The 21,144-nt window shown below is 46.2% G+C and overlaps 1 protein-coding gene across 1 annotated transcript in view; it reads left to right on the top strand.

The window, feature by feature from the left end:
* Positions 1 to 21,144, top strand: part of VWF (von Willebrand factor) — a 235,651-nt gene that overhangs the window by 73,670 nt on the left and 140,837 nt on the right. The window contains exons 18-25 of the mRNA XM_030215570.1: positions 990 to 1,150; positions 2,256 to 2,359; positions 3,460 to 3,598; positions 6,271 to 6,405; positions 9,586 to 9,732; positions 12,595 to 12,735; positions 14,336 to 14,434; positions 20,269 to 20,425. Of these exons, the coding sequence (XP_030071430.1) occupies positions 990 to 1,150; positions 2,256 to 2,359; positions 3,460 to 3,598; positions 6,271 to 6,405; positions 9,586 to 9,732; positions 12,595 to 12,735; positions 14,336 to 14,434; positions 20,269 to 20,425 (1,083 nt within the window). The remainder of the gene's footprint in view (positions 1 to 989; positions 1,151 to 2,255; positions 2,360 to 3,459; positions 3,599 to 6,270; positions 6,406 to 9,585; positions 9,733 to 12,594; positions 12,736 to 14,335; positions 14,435 to 20,268; positions 20,426 to 21,144) is intronic.

The raw sequence follows: 21,144 nt of genomic DNA, 5'->3' as shown, positions 1-21,144 counted from the left end.
TTAGGCAGTGGGATATCAACTAACCGTATTCTATATACTGTGCCTAAATCTTAGAGAATGCACTTAGGTTAGAATGAGTTTTGTGCAGATTTTCCAGGCACCCGCTATTCTTTAAACCTCGCCTAGAGTTTATAGAATACGTGTGCACCCGTCCCCACAACTAAAATTTAGGCGCAGCTATTTACACCAACTCACTCCTAAATGCCAAATGTCCTGTTGAAAACACATTAACAGAGTTTTGCATGTCTAGCCATGACTAACCATGGCCAGTGAAATTTTGTACTGCTAAAGAGTCCTGCATAATAATTATGTGCAAAAATCCATTGTTTCCCCCCCCCCCCCCCCCCCAGGAATTGTATTAGAGACTATGAAATCACTGAATTAAAAATATTTGATGTTCTGTGCAGTAGTAAGACTACACATTTCTATCTCACTTCATTTTGTAAATGAAAGAAAATCAATTGCTGAAATGTCCTTTCTTTTTCCTTCATTTAATAGGGCAGCTGTCCCAACCACCACCTCTCTCTCCCCTCCCCACTAAACAAAAAATTAAGTCCTCCTATCCTGGGGCCTGATCTTCCTCCATATCTTATCAAATAGCCCTAGAGGGGTGGTGTTGTGGGGGTGGGGGTGGGGGGAGGCATCACTCATGTCCCACCAGCAGCCAATGATATTTTGGAGTTTGGCACCAGCAGAGAGGGAGTAACTGGGAATCTGTTACCTTAATGGGGGATAAGGGTGTGAGAAGAGAATCCAAGGCAATTTAGTGGCACAAGGTTGGCAAAAAGGAGTGGGGGAAGGGCCCAGACCAATCTAATCTTTTTGTTTATTGTTCTTTCTAATTTCGTAACAATCACAAATTTAAAAAAAGAACCTGTAATTTCCCTTGAAATACAAACTAAAGTGAAAAATATCTCAGGACACATACCGTGAACAGTGCTATAATCTCCCTGTCCGCCCTTCTCCCCTCCCCCACTTCTATGTTGTAGTGAAAAGGAGCTTGATGTGCAGGCCACCGATGAGCAAGTTAGTGTGTCCCGCCGATGACCCGAGAGCGGAAGGGATAGAATGCACCAAGACGTGTCAGAACTACGATTTAGAGTGTGTGAGCCAGGCCTGCATATCGGGGTGCATATGCCCCCCTGGAAGGGTAAGAACCAAAGTGGCACCCGTCATTTTATTTACCTTTCTTCCTCACAAATTCCGTTGTTCTTCTGAAGCCTACTGACTGGAGAGCTCTACGACTAAGCTAATATACTACTACTACTTATCATTTCTATAGCGCTACTAGATGTACGCAACACAGTACACAAAACACAAAGCAAAGAATTGTATACTTTAGAGGAGGGGAGGGACAGGGGAGATATGATACAGACATTTTAATACTTGAAAGGCATTAATGTAGAAACAAATATTTTCCATAGAAGGGAAAATGGTAAACTAGAGGACATGGATTGAGGTTGCAGGGTGGTAGACTTAGGAGTAATGTCAGGAAATTCTTTTTTTATGGAGAGTGTGGTCGATGCCTGGAATGCCCTCCCGAGGGAGGTGGTGAAGAAAAAACGGTGGCAGAATTCAAAAAGGTGTGGGATGAACACAGAGGATCTCTAATTATTTATTTATTTATTTGTTACATTTGTACCCCACATTTTCCCACCTATTTGCAGGCTCAGTGTGGCTTACGTAGTACCATAAAGGCATTCGCCAGTTGGTTGATAACAAATAGAAGGTTGTATTTTGGTCGAATGAGGTAGGTGTGTGTCAGGCACCTTGAAGGTCTGTGTTGCTGGGTGTTGGGATTTACGTTGGCTCGGTGGGGTAAGCCTTTTTGAAGAGGTTGGTTTTTAGTGATTTTCAGAAGTTTAGATGGTCATGGATTATTTTTACAGGTTTTGGGAGTCCATTCCATAGTTGTGCGCTTACGTAGGAGAAGCTGGATGCGTAAGTTGTTTTGTATTTAAGTCCTTTGCAATTTGGGTAATGTAAGTTTAGGTATGATCGTGATGATCCAATTCTGTTTTTGGTTGGTAGATCTATGAGGTCTGTCATGTATCCTGGGACTACGCCGTAGATAATTTTGTGGACCAAAGTGCAGATTTTGAAGATGATACGTTCTTTGATTGGGAGCCAGTGCAGCTTTTCTCAGAGGGGTTTAGCACTTTCGAAACGTGATTTACCAAATATCAGCCTGGCAGCTGTGTTTTGGGCGGTCTGGAGTTTTTTTTGCGAGTTGTTCTTTACTCCTTTCTCTGCAGGTGCGACACAGAGACAGATGCATTGTTCCAGAGAAATGTCCCTGCTTCCACAATGGCAACGCATATGCACAAGGTCAATCCTTGAAGATAGACTGCAACACCTGGTAATTCTCTGACGGTTCATTTCTTTCATTTTTTTTGTAAGCAGGATTTGGTATCAGAGGATGCTGCTGTTCTCAGTTTCCAAAATGCTGCAGCGGGGAAGTTCTTTTCCAGCTGAACCGGGTCAGAGCTGCACACCTGTGAATGTTTCCACCCAATATTCAGCCTGCGGTGTCTCAGCCACTCAAAGCCAGAAGCTGTACTGATCCTGGATATTGAACGCCAGGGCATGCACAGCTCCCGGCATTGAATATCCGGGTCTCAGTGGTCACTCAGCACTGGCCGATATTCAGACCGGCACCCAATTAACTTCACTGTATAAAGTTAGGATGGTCTTTTTGCTGTCCTAATTTTATGCAATTGCATAGCTGGTTAACGGACTGAAAATTGCCACTAACCGGCTAAGTTCGTGCTCTGCTCTTGCCCCCCCCCCCCGGCTTGCTCGTAACCTAGGGGTCCTTTTAGTAAGCCACGTAGGCACCTACGCAACGCCCAACACACTCCAATGTGGATTTATCACCCAGCTACCCTTGCAGTAATTTCATTTTTGATGTGCGTCCACTAGGCGTGTCCAAAAAAATATATATTTTTTTTCTGACACGCGTCAGCTACGCATGTCAAGTGGCAATTGATGTGTGTAGGTTAACACGTGAGACCTTACTGCTAAGTCGGTGGCTGGTGGTAAGGTCTCGGACCCTAAATGGACGCATGCCAGTTTTTATTTTGCTGCATGTCCATTTTCGGCAAAAACTTTAAAAAGGCCTCTTTTACAGGCGCGCTGAAAAAATGGATCTGCACATGCCCAAATGCCGCACCTACACTACCGCAGGTCATTTTTCAGCGCACCTTAGTATGAGGACCCCCGAGTCAGTTAGAGGATGGCCAGTTAGCAGCAATAATCAGCAGCACTAACTGTTTAAATGGCTACGAGTATCGGACTTTGTACCGCAGCTTAGTAAAAAGGTCTCTTAAAGTTTATTTTTACCTCAATAAGGTGCTCAGAGTTGAATCCACTTACATCTAGCTTTTTGCTCTGTTTTGCAGACTGTTGTGCTATGAGAGCAGCTTTCTGCTAACGGCATAAATGTCTCTTCTGTTCTAGCACATGCCGCAATCGTAAATGGGAGTGCACGGATACCGTCTGTGATGGTGTCTGCTCCGTCATTGGTATGGCCCACTATCTGACCTTCGATGGGCTGCAGTACACATTCCCAGGGGACTGTCAGTATGTTATGGTGCAGGTAAGAGCAGTGGTGTACCAAGGGGGTGGGGGCGGTCCGCACCGGGTGCACGCCGCTGGGGGGGGGGTGCCGCGCGCCGGTCAGCGTCCTTCGTTTCCATGCTCCCTGTGCCCCGGAACAGGAAGTAACCTGTTCCGGGGCAGAGGGAGCATGGAAACGAACGACGCTGACCGGCGCGCGGCACCCCCCCCCCCAGCGGCGTGCACCCGGGGGGTTCTTTTGCTGGGGTGGGGGATGTCCTTTCGCCAGGGGGGGGGGTCGTGCTGCACCGGGGGGGGGGGGGGTGCTGCACCTGGGGGGCGGGGCGCATCGGCGATCCGTCCCGGGTGTCAGCCCCTCTAGGAACGCCACTGGGTAAGAGTGAGGTACTGAAATTTTCTAATGCACAACCCTTCGGCTAGAAGTGTGAAATATTTCTGATTAAATCAATGCAGATCAAGGATGGCCATTAAACAATTGATTAATATTTAAAGGCTCAGGTTGGCCTATGTGTCCTCGATAGCATTCTATGCTATGAAAACCTTAGTCCACAATGAATATTCATGACAGAGATTTGCATTCCAAGGAGGCAGTGCATGCAAATCTCTCTCATGAATATTCATTGTGGATATCATGAAAACCTGACTGGCGGGGGTGCCTCCAGGACCAGGTTTGGGAACCACTGCCTTAGTCAGATGCAAGACAGCCACCAGACCAAATCCATCAGTGTCAGCAGCTGATTTCCACAGTAGGACGCCAACAGGATCCTCATCCTGGCAGTAATCGGCTTTCTACATGAACCGGCTGCAGGACCTCTTCTTTCTGGTGCTGAGGGTGGGTTTGTGAAAGTCCAGCTTGATACTACCTTCACCCTTTGGCTGAGTTTGGCAGACCCCTACCTGAGTTGGCAGGTAGGGGTCTGCACAGGAAAAACGCTTCTGTTTCTGCTTTTTAGCACGGTTAAAATGCAGAAATAAAATTAATATTTGTCATTTTTGCATTGCTCAAAAATGATATGAAAAAAATCAGGAAATGTTGTTGTTTTCAAATCCCAACAAATAAATAAATAATAACAATTGTGCACCCGAAGACTCTAGGGTTGAGCAGGTGGATTGAAAAGATGAAACATTACAAAAGACTTCAATCAAGATACAAGTACCGTCTCACTACCCCCCCAGCACAGTTTCCCTCCTCCCCACAAGGCATTTTTAATCTAGCTTCCTTTGACCTGCAAGTAACACACTGTTTCCCTTTCCCCTCCCCAGGATTCCCCCTCTCTCTCTCCTTCCTGCCCCCAAAGGTTGTCCCTTCCTCACAATGCTCCTAACTCATCCAATACCTGTACTTTGTGACGTACATATGCCTAGTGTGCACTTGAACACCTCATCCAACAGCAAAAGACACCATTTCCAGCCTGCGTGCTGACGCAACCTAGAAACGAACAGTTATGCAACTAGAATTCATACTGGATTGAGGCCCAGATGCACAAACTTTAACAACCCTTTAACGACCCTTTATCGAAGAAATTGCCAACCGTTTCATGTACTAAAGCCCATTTTTCGAGGACCGTAGCAGCTAACGAAAATGGAATGCAGATGAGCAATTAGTGTAGAAACCCTTGTGAAATAACATGCACTAACGTTTTCCGATTGGTTTAACGAAGGAAAACGCCGAGAAATCTAACGAGAGGTCTGTACCTCTCGTTAGGGCTCTCCAGCTAAAAACTCTAATGTAGAACTAAAAAAAAAAAAGAACAAGGGGGGGTGAAAACACACGCCAGGGGCGTCCTTTATTGACGCCCCAGATCGCCACTGCTCCCCGCTCCCTCTGCAAGCAATCCAGAAGTTAAAAAATAAAGGACCGGGAGGGGGCAAAGGCGCTCGTCAGGAGCGTCCTGTTTGAATGGCCTTGCCCCCCCCCCACCCCGTCCGAGGTCGCCGCTGCTCCCCGCATTATAAATTTAAAAAGCAAAACGAAAAAAATCCTTACTTTACAAGCCCCGGCCGGCCCCCCTCCATTCCTCTGTACTCATCTGTCAACCCCACAGCTCCGCCTCCTGACTGACACCCTCCGCCCTGTGCCCCACCTCCTCCGCGGCTCCTCACCGCCATTCCCCCCCTCCATCAGGCCCCCTCCCTCTTACCGGGCCTGTGCAGCGCCTCTCACCTCTATGTGAAGGCGCTGCACGGGCAAGAAGATCAGCTGACGCCTCTGTCTTCCATTCTTCCATCGCGTCTCTCTCCTTTTGGGCCCGCCCCCGTCTGACGTTGGTTACTTATTTTGGGAGCCACGTGTTTGTTTGTTTTTTTGTTTTGACAGTGGCATGCGCAGAGCAGCCAGCATAGCACTTGGCTGCTCTGCACATTCTTTAGGGACCTTTTACCGACGGGGATTACGGACGTATGATACCTTGTACTTTTCAATACCGCACCAAACATTTCTGAGCTGTTTTTTTACTGCATTCTTCGTTTTTTAAAATTCGCTAAGTACTTTTACGATTTTGATTTTTTTACGTTTGGTTGATGCATCTGGGCCTAAGTCAGTATTTCAGTTCTCAGTTCCTGATAAAATGGTAATAATATCTGTTGGTGCTGATGAATCTCTCGGACAATCTTAATTGTGAAGCAAGAGTCTAAAGTCCCTGAGAAAAATGCCAAGTCTAGCTCTCTAATGCTAATTCTGTTATATTTTAGGACTACTGCAATGGTGTTTCTGGCAGCTTCCGCATATTGATAGAAAATGAAGGTTGTGGCTTTTTGGAAGAGAAATGCTCTAAAAGAATTATTATTCTCTTTGGAGGAGGAGAAATTCAGCTCTTCAGTGGAAGGGTATGACAGCTGCTTGTTTTATCTTGTCTTGTGGATGAGGTGACACAGAAATATTTGGGTTAATATTCAGACTCTGTGGTCAGGATGATTTTTTAAAATGCATATATTCAACTCCACAATATACAGTATGTGAGTCTTTGGCATTAAATATATGTGTAATACGCTGATTTTTGGTGACAACACATCAGGGGCGTATCTGGACTTCGCCAGTAGGGGGGGTCCAGAGCCGAGGTGAGGGGGCACATTTTAGCTCCCCCCTGGCGCCGCCATTGCCGCCACCGCCAGAACCAGAACCACCTCCAACAACTGTCGCCCGACGACCCTCTCGACCCCCTGCTCGCTGTCGCTTACCTGTGCTGGCGTGGGACCCCAACCCCCGCCAGCCGAAGCCGTCGTCCTTCGTTCGTTTTCTTCTTTCTGAGTCTGACTCGTCTCTGACGTCCTGCACGTGTACACAACTTGCAGGACGTGTGCAGGACGTCAGAGACGAGTCAGACTCAGAAAGAAGAAAACGAACGAAGGACGACGGCTTCGGCTGGCGGGGGTTGGGGTCCCCCGCCAGCAAAGGTAGGCGACGGCAGGTTGGTGGCGGGAGGGGGGGGGGTTGCGAGGGCTGTCGGTAGGGGGGTCCATGGCCAAATCTATGGGGGCCCTGGCCCCCGTGGCCCCATTACAGATACGCCCCTGCAACACATACAGCCATGACGTTCCGCTGCTAGACGTATAGCTAAGCGGTTAACTTTGGAATTACTTTGTAGCATTTTCTGTACTCCAAAGTAAATTGCTTAGCTATTTGTCATCGCTATCCCCCAGATTCTATATAGTGCGACATAAGTTGCACGTGCAAATCCAGTCATATTCTGGATTTGCATGCACAACTTAATTACATAACAAGCCAATCAGTGTGATAATTGCCAAACAACAAGCAGTTGTTAACATTAATTGACATTAATTAGAATTTATACGCAGAACAGTCTAAGTGTATTCTATAACGTGATGTGCATAAATTCTAAGTCACATTCATCGGCGCGTGTTTTACATGCACGCCGAGGCCTCCTTTTACTGCAGCTAGTAAAAGGGCCGTTCTCATTTTCCTTCAGGAAATGGCCAAGCGGCAAGTAAAGCACTTGCCACTTGGCTATTTCAGTGGGGGAGCCTTTACTGCCACCCATTGAGGTGACGGTAAGGGCTCCCACGCTATCCCAGCAGTAACCATGCAGCATGTGGCACTGCCCGATTACCGCTGGGTAGTGTCTGGCACTACAGATTTGTCTAGCACCGTAAATGACGGCGTGATAGGGGGGGATATATCGCCGGGCTGCAGCATTATCCCGGTGGTACTTCCTAAATAGTCTGCGGTAAGCCCGCATTGGGCTTACCGCCGCTTAGTAAAAGGAGTCCTAAGTTAGTCCAATAAAAACGTATCACTGTATATGTTTTTTTATTTTTAAATAGTTTTTATAATTGTAAGCTTATTTTTATATTAATCATTATTTCTGTGTGTGTATACACACATTGTGTTTTTAAGTACGAACATAAGTATAACCATATTGGGTCAGACCAATGATCCGTGTAACCCAGTATCCTGTTTCCGACAGTGGCCAATCCAGGTCACAAGTACCTGGCAAAAACCTAATTAGTAGCAACATTCCATGTAAAACCCCAAAGAATAGCAAGATTGTGGAATCCTAAAGAGTAACAAGATTCCATGCAGAATCTCAAAGAGTAGCAACATTCCAGGTAGAACCCCAAAGAGTAGCAATATTCCAGGTAGAACTCCAAAGAAAAGCAAGATTCTGGAATCCTAAAGAGTAACAAGATTCCATGCGGAATCTCAAAGAGTAGCAACATTCCATGTAGAACCCCAAAGAAAAGCAAGATTCTGGAATCCTAAAGAGTGACAAGATTCCATGCGGAATCTCAAATAGTAGCAACATTCCAGATAGAACCCCCAAAGAGTAGCAACATTCCAGGTAGAACCCCAAAGAATAGCAAGATTCTGGAATCCTAAAGAGTGACAAGATTCCATGCGGAATCTCAAATAGTAGCAACATTCCAGATAGAACCCCCAAAGAGTAGCAACATTCCAGGTAGAACCCCAAAGAAAAGCAAGATTCTGGAATCCTAAAGAGTGACAAGATTCCATGTGGAATCTCAAAGAATAGCAACATTCCATGTAGAACCCCAAAGAAAAGCAAGATTCTGGAATCCTACAGAGTAACAAGATTCCATGCGGAATCTCAAAGAGTAGCAACATTCCATGTAGAACCCCAAAGAAAAGCAAGATTCTGGAATCCTAAAGAGTGACAAGATTCCATGCGGAATCTCAAATAGTAGCAACATTCCAGATAGAACCCCCAAAGAGTAGCAACATTCCAGGTAGAACCCCAAAGAATAGCAAGATTCTGGAATCCTAAAGAGTGACAAGATTCCATGCAGAATCCCAAAGAGTAGCAACATTCCAGATAGAACCCCCAAAGAGTAGCAACATTCCAGGTAGAACCCCAAAGAAAAGCAAGATTCTGGAATCCTAAAGAGTAACAAGATTCCATGCGGAATCTCAAAGAGTAGCAACATTCCATGTAGAACCCCAAAGAAAAGCAAGATTCTGGAATCCTAAAGAGTGACAAGATTCCATGCGGAATCTCAAATAGTAGCAACATTCCAGATAGAACCCCCAAAGAGTAGCAACATTCCAGGTAGAACCCCAAAGAATAGCAAGATTCTGGAATCCTAAAGAGTGACAAGATTCCATGCAGAACCCCAAAGAGTAGCAATATTCCATGCTACTAATCCCATGGTAAGCAGTGGCTTCTCCATGTCCGTCTCAATAACAGACTATGGACTTTTCCTCCAGGAAATTGTCCAAACCTTTTTAAACCTGGATACACTAACTGCTATTACTACATCCTCCTGCATCCTTGGGCATTGCGTTTTTAAGTAGTTTCTATAATTTTAGGCCTAATCATTTTTACAGGGTGTGCATGTACCACTGTATGTGTACAGGATTTAAAACAGTAAGTAGCAAACAAAAGTGCTTTGTCTGATTGATTTCTTTATTTATTAGAGCTTCAGGTTTATGGAAATCTCCCGCCAGTTAACCAGTCTCACTTCTGCTTTTTTGTCAAACACTGAAGATATTGTGTTCTGATCTCCCATACTTCTCTCTCTGTTCTTTAGGTGAACATTAAAAAGCCTCTTAGTGATGAAAGCGACTTTGAGGTGCTGAGTTCTGGTCGTTACTTCATCCTTCTGCTGAGCAAGTCAGTCTCGGTGACCTGGGACAGGGCGATGAGCGTCTCCGTCATTCTAAAAGAAAACTACAGGGTACAGAACCTGCTCTTATTCTTCAGTAGACTTTCCTCCCAACCTGCTTTTAGTGGGTGCTTTTAAGGTTTTGCAGTTACTTGTTCATCTCAGGGGAGGGGCTTACTGCCATATCAGATGATATTCCCAGAACCCCAATATGTGTATCTTGGAGGAGGGCACACACGGGGAGGTAGTTCGATGTGCTTGCATTTCAATTAAAACAATGCATAAAAAAAAAGAAAAAGAGAAGAAATCAACAGAATTTTGTTTGATTTAATTTGTTTTGTTTTAAACTAAAAGAAAAAAGTTGTCACTGCTGTTGTATAAATCAGGTACAAAAAAAACAAACCCTTTTCAGGGAAAGAATATTCTCTAACAAGAGGTTATACACTGAGCACTGCATGAATGCCAGTATTATTGCTAACATAGTAACATAGTAGATGACAGCAGAAAAAAAGACCTGCACGGTCAGTCCAGCCTGCCCAACAAGACAACTCATGTGTGCTACTTTTTGTGTATACCCTACTTTGATTTGTACCTGTGCTCTTCAGGGCACAGACCGTATAAGTCTGGCCAGCCCTATCCCCGCCTCCCAACCACCAACCCCGCCTCCCAACCACCAGCTCTGGCACAGACCATATAAGTCTGCCCAGCACTATCCCCGCCTCCCAACCACCAGCCCCGCCTCCCAACCACCGGCTCTGGCACAGACCGTATAAGTCTGCCCAGCACTATCCCTGCCTCCCACCACCGGCTCTGGCACAGACCATATAAGTCTGCCCAGCACTATATTACTAACGGGCTGCACACAGAAAATTAAGAAATGTGCCATATAATTCACTGCCAACAAAACTCAACAGTGATAACTGAAAGGACGTAAATTATTTCCTGATCCTGAATGGTCTGTTCCTGTACACTTCTGACTTTCCAAACAGCTGCTGACTCTTTCAAACATGTCTTCTCCTGTTCTTGTATCCTTGAATAGTTCCACAGACAGCAAAACTCTGGTTAATGCCATTATGTTCAGACTGTTCTCCTTCCTATGCAGATACAAGTTTTAAGATTATTGGGGATTTTCTCAGATTTGTTTTAAATGTACTACTTTGTAGCTTCATTGTGTTCCCCCTAGTCCTAGTATTTTTGGAAAGAGTAAACAAACAATTCACATCTACCCGTTCCATTCCACTTACGCCTAAAATTTATAATCTAACATTGATAAATCCTATAAAATAAATAGATTGTACAGATGATGAAATAATAAATCATAATTTTTTAATCATGTAGTTTTAACTAATCATTTAGGGGGTCTTTTACTAAGCCGTGGTAGCATTTTTAGCTCATGGTAGAAATCAGGGATAGATACGGGATGGGCTGGAGTGTAAATTTTAAGGGGCTTTAATGTTAGCTTCAGAACTTAGTATAAGAACAGTGCTGGGCAGACTTCTACGGTCTGTGCCCTGAGAATGGCAAGGACAAATCAAACTCAGGTATAAAGTATCACATACCATGTAAAATGAATTTATCTTGTTGGGCAGACTGAATGGACCATAAGGTCTTTATCTGCCGTCATTCACTATGTTACTATCCTGCTTATTTTCGAACGAGAAGGGCGGCCATCTTCCGACACAAATCGGGGGATGGCCGGCCTTCTCCTAATGCCGGGGTATGTCGCTTTCTGGGGCCGGCCTTATAGATGGCCGGCCCCGTTCGATTATGCACCTCCACGTTACTCTTTGGGGTTCTACATGGAATGTTGGTACTAATTGGGATTCTGGAATCTTGTAACTCTTTAGGATTCCAGAATCTTCAGAACTTTTAGTACAAGGACAGTGCTGGGCAGACTTCTACGGTCTACGCCCTGAGAATGGCAAGGACAAATCAAACTCGGGTATAAAGTATCACAAATATAGAATCTAGCCCTTTACAGCTGAGGTAAAAGGTGCCTTAGTGCATAGGAAAAACCCACACGAGGGCGCGTTAAGGCCACTTTTCACCACAGCTTAGTAAAAGTATTAAGATGCCCTAATGTGGCTGTGCCACGTGAACTTTATCTTGCCACAGCATCACTTTGTATCTATTCACACCGGCGTCTGCAAACGCCTCTCCGGTACTATGTAAAACACATTGAGCCTACAAACCATCTCTCTGACCTCACGTGCAACTTTCTTCAAATCAGTCACCTTACTTTCTAATTCTTCCTACTTTCTTACTCATCTATATGTTACGTCTTGGCTTTACCCTTCGCTATCACCTATAATGTTCTATTACGTATTGTGTTGACATTGTAAGTAGTAACTATGCCATACTTTGTATTGTTAGTTGAATATTTTTACTGCTGTAATTGTCTATTGCTCATGTTTGATCTATTCTTACTGTACACAGCCTTGAGTGAATTCTTTCAAAAAGGCAGTAAATAAATCTTAATAAATAAATAAATAAATAGGTGGGGAAATGTGGGATACAAATGTAATAAATAAATAAAGAAGAAGCAACGGTTTGGTTATTCTGTTTTATTTTTATGGTATTTTTTTAAGAATAAAATTTGAAAAATATTATATGAATAGTTAAGGAGCCGCGGTAGCATTTTTTAGCTCACGGTAGAAATCAGCTGGTGGTAATTGCTGAGACGCCCAGCTGATTTCTACCATGAGCTAAAGATGCTACCACAGCTCAGTAAAAGACCCCCTAAATGATTAGTTAAAATTACATAATATAAAATTATGATTTATTATTTCATCATCTGTACAATCTATTTATTTTACAGGATTTATCAATGTTAGATTATAATGTCATTGATATGTGGTTTTTTTTTTTTTTTTTTTACTTATGCTGGTCTTGGTTGTGACTGTTCATGTCCCTGTGTTTTTTTCCCTTTGCAAGGACCAGGTCTGTGGCCTGTGCGGAAACTTTGATGGAATCCAGAACAATGACATGATTGGAAGCAGCAACCAGCTGGAAGTCTACCCCAATGACTTTGGGAATTCATGGAAAGTTAATTCCCAGTGTGCGGATGCCACAGAGGTGAATAGAAACCAACTGATTTCTCTATGCGCCAGGGGCGTAGCCAGACTTCGGCGGGAGGGGAGTCCAGAGCCCGAGGTGAAGGGGCACATTTTAGCCCCTCCCCCGTGGTGCCGCCAACACCCCCGCTATTGCTGACACCCCACCCACCACTGCCGACCCCACCACCACCAACTTTGCCCTCCCCCTGCCGATGACCCTCTCGACCCCCCCTCCCACCGCCAACACACCGTCGCCTACCTTTGCTGGTGGGGAACCCCAATCCCCCGCCAGTCGAGGTTCTCTTTTTCCCGCGCAAGGTTTCCTTCTGTTTCTGACGTCCTGCACGTTGTATGTGCAGGACGTCAGAAACAGAAGGAAGCCTTTTGCGGGAAGAAGAGGACCTCGGCTGGTGGGGGTTGGGGTCCCCTGCCAGCAAAGGCAGGCGACGGCGGAAGGGGAGGTCGAGAGGGTCATCGACAGGGGGGTCCAGGGCCGAATCTACAGGGGCCAAGGCCCCCCTGGCCCCACGTAGCTACGCCACTGCTATGCGCATTGCATTCGGGGACTTCTGCAGGGAAATCAAGCAGCAACATTTTGAAGTTTAGGGTTGCTAAGGAGAAAGGAATTCTTGCAAAATGAATTCGTATTTGTGGTTCTTTCCTCAACAGATGTATAATTTGTAGTGCCCAAAGCTATGAAAGTGCCAGTATAATCTTCAGCCCTTCTTCCCCTTCACACTAGTGCTTCCTGGCATCAAATGAGATGTTTTACACAGCTGACAAATGTTTTATCTGTGTGGAGCTTAACCGTTAAAGAGCCCTTTTACTAAACTGTGATAAAATTTGCAGTTACTGTGGCTTAACCTGGGACTTTAGCTCACGATAGCTGCAAATGTTAATGTGGCAACCACTGGGGTGTTCGTACTATTTTGTATAGCAGGTCATGTGTTGGCTTTCAGATGAGCGCACAGTGGCTGCTCTCAGTTAACATGGAATCACTTATCGCCTTCTATGTATGAGGCAGCAAGTGGTCCTGCGTTAACTCTGTTAGGTAGGAAGCTCACAATAAGTGCAGTGCCACGCCCATGATGCAAGACACACAGTAAGTGCAGTGCCACACTCCCAACATAAAACACACAGGAAGTACAGTGCCACGCCCATGATGCAAGACACACAGTAAGTGCAGTGCCACACTCCCGACACAAAACACACAGGAAGTACAGTGCCACGCCCATGATGCAAGACACACAATAAGTGCAGTGCCATGCCCCCTGACAAAACATACAGTAAGTGCAGTGCCATGCCCCCGACGCAAAACACACAGAAAGTGCAGTGTCACGCCCCCCTGACATAAAACACACAGTAAGGGCAATGGCACGCCCTCAACACAAAATGCACTTAATGCCTGGTTTACTGCGTGCTAACTATAAAAATACCACAAAGCGCCTTAAGGTGATACATCATATGTATCACTATACATATGATGTATCACTTCATACCATATGCAGTGAGTTTATCTTATTGGGCAGACTGGATGGGCCATTCTGACGTCACTTACTATGTTACTATGTTATGGCTATTCCAAGCCCTAAAATCTCTGTTGTCTGCTTTGAATTCAGTTGGCCGTCTCCGTGTGCAACGATAACATGAAACAGATGATGGTTGAGAGTGCTTGCAACATTCTGACTGGTGACCTTTTTCAAGAGTGTGCAAAACTGGTAAGTGGCCTGCTGCTCTACAGGATGGTTCATCCTTGTATCTTTCCATGCTCTCTGTAAAATACCCTTAAACGCTGTGCAGATTCAAACCAGGGTTGCCATATAAAAAAAAAAAATTCCCACCCAAAACAGCCCAAAATCCGCCCAAAAACCGGACACACCCCACCCCCGCCATCATCAACCCCACCCCTTCCGTCATCACCCCCACCCCCGCCGTCATCAACCCCACCCCTTCCATCATCACCCCTGCCCCCGCCGTCATCAGCCCCACCCCTTCCGTCATCACCCCCGCCGTCATCAGCCCCGCCCCCACCATCATCGCCCCGCCCAATACGTCGGCAAACCCCGCCCAAAACGTCATAAACCCACCTCTGTCACCATTAGCCCCACCCCCCGCTGGCCGAAAAACCACCCCAAAACCAGCCCAAAAAAAAACAAAACCAGCCCAAAAAACCGCAACCCGCCGCGGGCAAAAGTTTCCCGCGGCGGGTTGCGGAAAACCGCCCAATTAGGCGGGAAAACCGCCCATCTGGCAACCCTGATTCCAACCAGGAAGACCAGTTTCCCCTTCAGATGGAGCAGCTGGGCGGGTCTAGAATCTAGAGCCATCATTTTATTGGGAGATCGTCTGGAAGTGGCATAACCCAAGTCCAGATCTCGACATTAAGGCACTCTGGGCTCAGTTGCTTCTCTGTACCCTGCAATGCAGGAGGTTCAGCCTTGTGTCTGTTCAGGCTGGCAGGGTTCACATATGGAGAGAATGCACTCAGTCTCCTGCAGGAAGGAGAATTGTCATGGCAAAGGAGATAAGCTTTGCAACCCGATAAAAGGGGCTGGTTCATCTGTATCACCATCCTGGACAATGAGACGGGAACAAAAAATGTTGCATTATGAAAACCACTGCAGCTTTCAGGTAGCTTTCACGTTGTTAGAAAAGCTGCAGTGAAGCTGGTTATTATAGTTAGGGTCTGATCAATAGAAACCTTTGGAAAATAGATTTCTTATTTTTTTTTCCCTCAGGGTGGCTTCTTCTTGGCTTGTAGTCTCAAACACCCTTTGCATCTGACTTATTTTTTTTTTTTAACTTCTTTTGTTACCACCATTAGAGATGGTGCCTGGAGGCCTGGGTCTGTGATTCCTATGAAGATACCTGCTAGCAGTCTGTGCTAAAACTTGTACAGGACTAGAATGCTTTGAATGAACTCAAAATGGCTCCCTCACTTCCAGAGGGTGGGATCTTGCCTTGTAGTAAGCTCAGTCCCAACCAGTCTGGGTGCAGAATACTCAGGGCTTTTTTTCAGGGGGTACTTGAGTGCATTCACTCTGCAGCTCCTTAGTACCTCTTCACTCTCATCTCTCCCTGCATTCCTCCCCGGGAACTCCGTTCACTGGGTAAATCTCTCTTATCTGCACCCTTCTCCTCCACCGCTAACTCCAGACTCCGTTCCTTTTATCTTGCTGCACCAGATGCCTGGAATAGACTTCCTGAGCCAGTACGTCAAGCTCCATCTCTTGGCCGTCTTCAAATCTAAGCTATTTCCTTATCTCTTGTTTGTCCTATTTGTCTGTCCTAATTAGATTGTAAGCTCTGTCGAGCAGGGACTGTCTGTTCATGTTCAGGTGTACAGCGTTGCGTACGTCTAGTAGAGCTCTAGTAATGATGAGTAGTAGTAGTACTGAGTACCAGCACCTTTTCCATTGTCTGCTAAAACTGACCCATGGATCTCAGGCTCTACACACCAATTCTGCTTTGTCACAGATTCTGTGACTGGTTGCAGGGGGCCTGGCTATTGTGGGGTGGGTCCTTGAAGGGTGGTCTAGCATTTGAGTACCAGTACCCTTTTTGCTACAAGAAATGCACTGAGAATACTCGATGTAGTAAGAACTTTAAAGACAGGGGCCTTCCAGGTGGCAGCGCACAGATTGGCCCAGTGCTGTCATTCAGTGTACTCATGTGGCCAACCTTCTCGCTAGAAATGAGTGATGTGTTAATTAATACTGTTCTACTTTATCAGGCTAATCTTCAAATGCTGGTAGTACTGACTTAATACATGCTTTGTTTTTTAAACCACCAGTGGTCGTACAGGCAAATTTGGCCATTTTCAATGCTGGTGCATACACGGTGTGATATCCCCCTCTTCACTCAGGATGACCTGGTTCTCAATATGCAGATCATATGCAAATTAGTGTGCTACCCCTTCTCGCTCAGCGTGACCTGGTTCCCATTAAGCAAATTAAACAGGTCTCACCAACTGCATATTTCTCAGGCAACTCTTTATTCCAGCCCCTGGGCACACTTCTTCTAGCTTAATACTTTCATAGATCTTCACACTGAGCCTCCCCACACAGATACATGGGCTCAGTACTAGCTTCAATACCTTGGGGACTCCCAACCCCAGGCTTTGCAGCCTGCTTCTCTCAGTACTTTGGACACACAGTCCTGGACACAGAGTCCTTCCTTGGAACACACAGTTCTTTACCAGTACTTGGGACACACAGTCCTTTCTTTGAACACACAGTTCTTTACAAGTACTGGGGACACACAGTCCTTCCTCCTTTGAACACACAGTTCTATAAGTACTGAGGACACACAGTCCAACACTAATGCTTTAGGGCCTTCTTACCCCAGGATTTTCAGCCTGCTTGTCTCCTTTGGACACCCAGTCCAACACAAGTCCATAAGGTTAGCCCGTATCTTCCAGGGGGATCCCTCTTCTTCTGCTACCAGCTTACTTCACTTCCCTTTCACAACTCAGGTGGGTATAAAGGGGTTAATTAGCTACACAGGACCCAGCCCCTAACCGGCTACACCTGTTGCCACCCCCAAGACTCTCCCCGGTCCTAGCAACCTCTTACTTCTCACAACAGGACCCAGCCCCTAACCGGCTACACCTGTTGCCACCCCCAGGACTCTCCCCGGTCCTAGCAACCTCTTACTTCTCACAATGGATAATGCTGTTGAAAATCCATATAACCTTAAACGTATAAGCCTGGGCTTCCCAAATCTGCTCTGGGGGGGGGGGGGGGTCCAATGGCATTCAGGTTTTCAGGATCTCCATAATGGATATGCATGAGAGACATTTGCATGCAGTGGAGGCAGTTCATGCAAATCTATCTCATAAATATTCATTGCAGATCTCCTGTACACCTGACTGGTTGGGGATCCCCCAGGACAGGTTTGGGAAGCCCTTGTATAAACATTCTGGTCGATATTCAAAATGATTTAACTGGTCAGAAACGGCCGCTGACCAGTTAAATCGCTGGTTCTGGGCTAGCCACTATTTTTCAGTTCCACTTAACCGGTTATCGCCACTGAAAATTAGCAGTTAGGGGTGAATTCTCTACATGGCACTGAAAAAATCAGCGTAGAAAAAAAATTCTATTCTATAAGCCGAGCTTAAAGTTAGGTGCAGTTTATAGAATGGTGCTTACACCTGGGAATCACGCCTACCTTTAGGTGCAGCCATTTGTACTAACTGAAACATGGTGCAAATGAACATGCCTAAATTCAGGGTCTATCCCCCGTATTCTACAACAACACGCGTAAATGCTAGGAACGCTCCTGTTCCGCCCATGACCCTCCCATTTCTGCACCCCTTTTTAAAACTGGCGCTTAAAATTTAGGCATGGATCCCGTGCCTAAATTTATGCACATAAATTCCAATTAAATCTAATTAGTGACAATAATCACTTGTTAAAAGCCAACTATTGCCATTAATTTAAATTGTGTGTGCGGTTTTTAGCGGCTTTTATAGAGCTAGGGTGTTAACGCTTAAGTGAAAACCGGCTATTTTGGGAGTATTTGGGGGCAGAGTCAGTACTTGCCTGGTTAAGTGCCGATATTCAGTGACCGGGGTAACTGCATAAATGGGACGCATAAAACACAATCCTATCCTTGGGGTCCTTTTACAAAGCCTCGGTAAAAAGTGGCCTACTGTAGTGTGGGTTCATCTTTTTGGCGTGCGCTGGGCCACTTTTTTACCACGGCTGGGAAAGAGGCCACTTTCTAATGGCTGTGCGCAAAAATTAACAGTAGCACGTGCCTTTTACGGCCTGAGCCCTCACTACCAGCCATTGACCTAGGGGTAAGGGCTCAAGTGCTATCTGCACCAACATGGCTGTCTTGCCAATTACCACTGTGAACGCCCCCCGCAGTAGGGATTCAGTGTGTGCCAAACTCGGAATTACCGGCAGCCGCATGCGCTATCCCATGCAGTGCCAGTTTGGCCCACGCTACCTGCACATTAGCCTTCCCACAGCTTTGTAAAAGGGCCTCTTTATGGGGCAAGTGGCAACTCTTGGCCGGCTAAATTCTGAATATTGACTTAATTGCAGGGCTACAGAGAGAGGGCCGTGGGGGGTGGTGGGGGGAAGCTTTCTCGGGCCCGGGAAGATTCCATGGATTTACTGAGGCAGGCAGGAGGTTCTGCTCTCTCGGTCTGTCTCTCTCATGCTCTTCTGCGTTAGGACCTGTGTGACTGAATTAACGCGATAACTTGGGTCCCGGTACACAGGAACAGGATAGTGACAGACTGAGGGAGGAGCAGACGCAGGAAGGTAAGGGGATAGGGTAGACTAGGGTTATCATATTTTGTCCCCCAAAAAGGAGTACACATGCCCTGCCCCCAACACACACCCCACCCTGTCCCCTTTCACACCCCACCCCGCCCCCTTTCGTGCCTTTGCTCCGCCCCTGTCACATTTTCCCCTCCCCCCTGTCACACACCCTGTCACCCCCCTCCCCTTACCTTACTACTGCCCTGGTGGTCTAGTGACCTCTTCGTGGCAGGAAAGAGCCCCCATCTTTCCTGCCTGGAGTGCTGCCCTGCATGCTTCCTTCCTGTTGCTGATCTCGGCGCTGTTTGAAAATGGCCACCGAGAGTTGAAGTCTTGCAAGGTTACGTCAACTCTCGGCAGCCATTTTGAATCGGCGCCGAGATCAGCAACAGGAAGGAAGCATGCAGGGCAGCGCTCCGGGCAGGAAAGAGGGAGCTCTTTCCTGCCCCGAAGGCGGAAGAGGTCACTAGACCACCAGGGCAGTAGTAAGTAAGGGGAGGGGAGGCTAGCAATCTGCCCGTTTTTTGTCTGGATTTCTGGACAAACGGGCAGGCTGGCCGTCCTATAGGACGGCCTGCCCACCAGCCTGCCCGCTTGTCCAGAAATCCGGACAAATGGGCAGACTGCCAAAACCTGCCCGGTTGCCCGAACATGTTCTCAAAAAGAGGACATGTCCGGGTAAATCCGGACATATGGTAACCCTAGGGTAGACCAAGTGTGGTGGTGGCTGTGGTCCAAGGTGGTGGTGGGGGTGGTGGTCCTGCCCTGGGCTTGGCTCTGTCTTCGGCGGTCCTGCCTAACTGGCTACGTATTACCTGGCACTGCATAAACTGGATATTCAATGTCGAAACCCAGATGCAGTCCGGCATTGAATATCCAGGAATAAAGCCAGTGACGGTCAGCAAAATGCTCACTGCCACCCAGCTGAATATTTAACCCCTTATACACTTAGGGCCCTGTTTACTAAGTCACACTAGTAATTTTAGTGCACATTAAAATTAGCGTGCACTAAATGCTAGAGTCACCCATATGTTCCTATGGGCGACAGCATTTGCGCTAAAAACGCTATTGCGCCCTTAGCGCTGCCTAGTAAACAGGGCCCTTAAAGATAGTTGTACCCCTGATGCTTTGATGTTTAAATTTATTCTGAAACAAATATACTATTAACAAATTCAGAAGGGCGAATGTGGGTTTATTACAGTTTCATAAATATTAGAGTTCTAGCCCTGCAGGGGTGACTCACGTTGGTCTGTCTCTCCCTCTCTCTGCTTGTTTAGGTGAATCCGGAGCCTTACTGGCAGATCTGCACCTACGACACCTGCACCTGTGAATCCGTCGGGGATTGTGCTTGTTTTTGTGACTCCGTAGCTGCATTCGCACACGTCTGTGCCCAGAAGGGTGTGACCGTGCACTGGAGATCATCCAGTCTGTGCCGTGAGTATTGCCTGACAGCCCTGTCCTCGTTCACCCGGCACAAAGAGCACTGATCAGGTTCAGAGAATTAGGTTTCAGTTTCCCAGTGTGCTGTAGCAGCACATGACCTCTAACACGTTCATGCAGGCCACCTCCAAGGCACATTTAGTTTATCATTTATTAGGATTTATATATCATCACTTTAAAAACAAATCACCCAAGGCAGTGTAGAATAAGTTCAGTATAGGCAACAGACAATTACAACAGTAAAAATATCACATAACAGTACATAGTAAATGCTAAATTACAATATCAACACAATACACAATAAAACATTTTAGTAGACAGCACAGGGTAAGGTCAGTGTGTTTTTTCTAGCAAAAAAGGTGCCAGTACTCAAATGCAAGGTCAGCCTTCAGGGGTGGGGTGATCACTGTGGAACCTACCCCACAATAGCCAGGCCCCCTGCAACCAATCACAAAACCTATGATAAGGCAGAATTGGTGTGTAGAGCCTGAGCTCTTTCATTAAAATTTAGGGTCTCTGGGTCAATTTTAGCAGACAATGGAAAAGGTGCCGGTACTCAGTACCCCAAGTACCCCCTCAAAAAAAAAGCCCTGGATAAGGTAGAGTAACGAGAGTTAGAAAATAAAGGGACTAATTTTAAGGTAGGAGTGGATAAACAAGCCTACATCCAGTACTACTCTTTGTGGATATGATTAGCTATTTATTTATTTTAA

The sequence above is a fragment of the Microcaecilia unicolor genome, chromosome 9 (genome assembly GCF_901765095.1).
Source record: "Microcaecilia unicolor chromosome 9, aMicUni1.1, whole genome shotgun sequence".
Classification (NCBI taxonomy): Eukaryota; Metazoa; Chordata; class Amphibia; order Gymnophiona; family Siphonopidae; genus Microcaecilia; species Microcaecilia unicolor.
Note: the sequence above shows the minus strand (reverse complement) of the source record. Positions and strands in the feature narration are given on the sequence as shown.